This window comes from Geospiza fortis, unplaced genomic scaffold, assembly GCF_000277835.1.
Source record: "Geospiza fortis unplaced genomic scaffold, GeoFor_1.0 scaffold100, whole genome shotgun sequence".
Lineage (NCBI taxonomy): Eukaryota > Metazoa > Chordata > Aves > Passeriformes > Thraupidae > Geospiza > Geospiza fortis.
In genome coordinates this window covers 3,592,622-3,594,976 of record NW_005054350.1, presented here as the reverse complement: position 1 = coordinate 3,594,976, position 2,355 = coordinate 3,592,622, and the positions used below count along the sequence as shown (strand labels likewise).

Sequence of the window (2,355 nt, the reverse complement as noted above, 5' to 3'; positions counted from 1 at the left end):
GCCCCCGGGCGGCAGCTCGGGGGTGCGGCGTCCGCACCCTGCTTCCTTCCTTCCTTCCCTCCTTCTTCCCTTGCTTCCTTCCTTCAGTGCCTGCTTCCCTCCTCCCTTCACGGCCAGCATGTTCATTCCGTGCGACCGCGGCGGGGGCTCGGCCGCCCCCGACTTTAAAGGCTTCACCCTGCTCATGGTGAGTCGCGCTTCTGCTTCCCCTTTTCCCGCCCTCGGTGGGTTTGAGGGGTCGCTGCCCCCGGTCCCTGTGCTGAGGGCTCCGCTCCGCTCTTGTGGGACGGGACACGGGGCGTTCCGGTGTCCCTCTCTGCCCTGCCCGAGGGTCGTCCCTGGGTACTTGGCCGCGGGATAAGCGGAGAAGGCGCAGGGCAGGCAATGTGTGTGGAATCTGTGGGGTGTTCTGCCGGGGAAAAGAGGGTTTGGAGGGCTCTGTCTGCAGCAGAGCTTAGCGTGGTCTTCTCCGTTTCTGTCAGCTTCTCCCTCCTCAGAACCCCGGGTTTGCCCCTTCAAGACGATCCTTGCCGAGCTGCAACAGCTGTATTTTATTTTAGAGCAATATAGCTATTTGCTATTTCGGAGCTATAGCTGTATGCTGTTGCTCTAAAAATTAATGCGCCCTATGTGCTTTTACTGGATTTGCAGCACCCGTGGATTGTCACCGCAGTAAAATCTTGGTTGTGTTTTTTTTCATTTAGATGCGATATATAAATGCCTCCAGTGTTAAAAAAACCAAAATCATTCTGCTACATTTAAATCTCGGATTAGGATTGTTTTAGGAAGTGTTTTTATCGCCTTCACACATGGTGTGACATCAGTGTCAGGTCATGTGCGCGCGGTGACGATGTCGGTGTGGGACGAGGGCTCCAGCGCGGGCTGCGGACGGACAAACGCCGCCAATTTCTCCGTCATTTTCAGGGAACCCATCGCTTCCCAGGCAGGGCTGCAGAGCCCGGCATGACTGTGCAGGCTGCGCAGGAAGGCATTCCCGGTCAGCTGACCAGCAGCAGGAAGCACATCGCTGCCGGGCTCCTCGCCTGGCACTGCCGGGGAGCTGGGGACCAGCCAGGGCGTGGGACACTCAGTGCTGCCGCGGCCTCCCGCACCTTCTGCCAGCCTCAAACCCGCTGTCTTTCCCCAATGGGCAGCAGCAGCAGCAATTATTAGGTTTGATTATAAATTAGAGGAAAGCAACCGAACGTTTTATGGTTGTCTTCTTGTAATAGTTTCTTTGGAAGGAGACAGACTCTTGACTTTCTCTTTCCGTGCCATCATATTAGGTCAGTATCTACCTCGATTGATGATAACTCGCAGCAATTCCTATGAAATTAATTTAAGGGCACCCTTACCATTTTTTCCCTTAAAAAAATGAAAAACAACCTACTCCTGTCTGTGAGTCAGTCTTAGATTTAGAGGCTTAATACGTAATACCAGAGCTGCCTTTGGGCATCATGTGAGCTTTGCCAGTCTCACATCAGTTGCTTGAGTGGCTTTTACCTACTCTCAATCCAAAATGTGGAAGAGGAGATAAGTTTCCAAGCTGTTCTTTCAGTTTACAATAAGACAGAATTATTCACAAAAGTGACCAGGATGTTTTTTGTCAGACAGAGACCAAATCCTGTATATACCAATTCTTCTGGTAGGAAATAGTCACCTTTGCCAGAGGATGAGCAGCCACTTTTAGAAATCATGTTTGACCAGATTTTAAGCTTTCACTATTTGAAGAGCACCTTATGCCATCCACAAAGCATGCTGTAATTCAGTTCATTCTGTTCCTTCAGCCAGCAGTGTCCGTTGGGAATGTCGGTCAGTTGGCAATAGATCTGGTGATTTCCACACTTAACATGACTAAAGTTGGTTACTTCTACACCGATTGCCTGGTGCCAATGGTTGGAAATAACCCATATGCAACAGCAGAGGAAAACTCAGTGGAGCTGAGTATAAATGCTGAAGGTGAGTATTGAATGCTGAAGGTATTTGCAAGGGGCATAAGAGCCAAGAACATCACATTTACTTTTTTTGTTGTTGTTATATTCTGCTGATGTTCTTAAATTAAGGTCAGTAATAACAGCTGCAGAAACCTACAGACAGGAATGTATTTACATTTCACAGAGGAAACTTCCTGTTGTTTTTTTGGAAAACCAGTTTGACATTTGGAACCAGTGAAAAATGTTAAATTTGAGCCATTGCAGTGCAGCCAAAACTCTCTGTGGTGGTAATCCAAAGCAATATCAAGTGTGCACATACTTAAAATAAATTATTGGAATACAATTTGAATTTCTGATTTAGAAGGATTCTTATCCACTCTTCTTCTTTCCTACATACCTTTGCGTTTTTCCCTGTGTAATA

General features: G+C 48.1%; 1 protein-coding gene across 2 annotated transcripts in view; it reads left to right on the top strand.

Moving 5' to 3' along the window:
• Positions 1 to 61: 61 nt before the first annotated feature.
• Positions 62 to 2,355, top strand: part of PSMG2 (proteasome assembly chaperone 2) — a 7,198-nt gene continuing 4,904 nt past the window's right edge. The window contains exons 1-2 of one of the 2 annotated variants that reach the window (XM_005423337.2): positions 62 to 187; positions 1,788 to 1,959. In XM_005423337.2, coding sequence (XP_005423394.1) covers positions 119 to 187; positions 1,788 to 1,959 — 241 coding nt within the window. In that variant the 5' untranslated portion in view covers positions 62 to 118. Of the gene's footprint in view, positions 188 to 1,769; positions 1,960 to 2,355 lie in introns of both variants that reach the window. The other variant, XM_031058861.1, reaches the window with a different exon arrangement.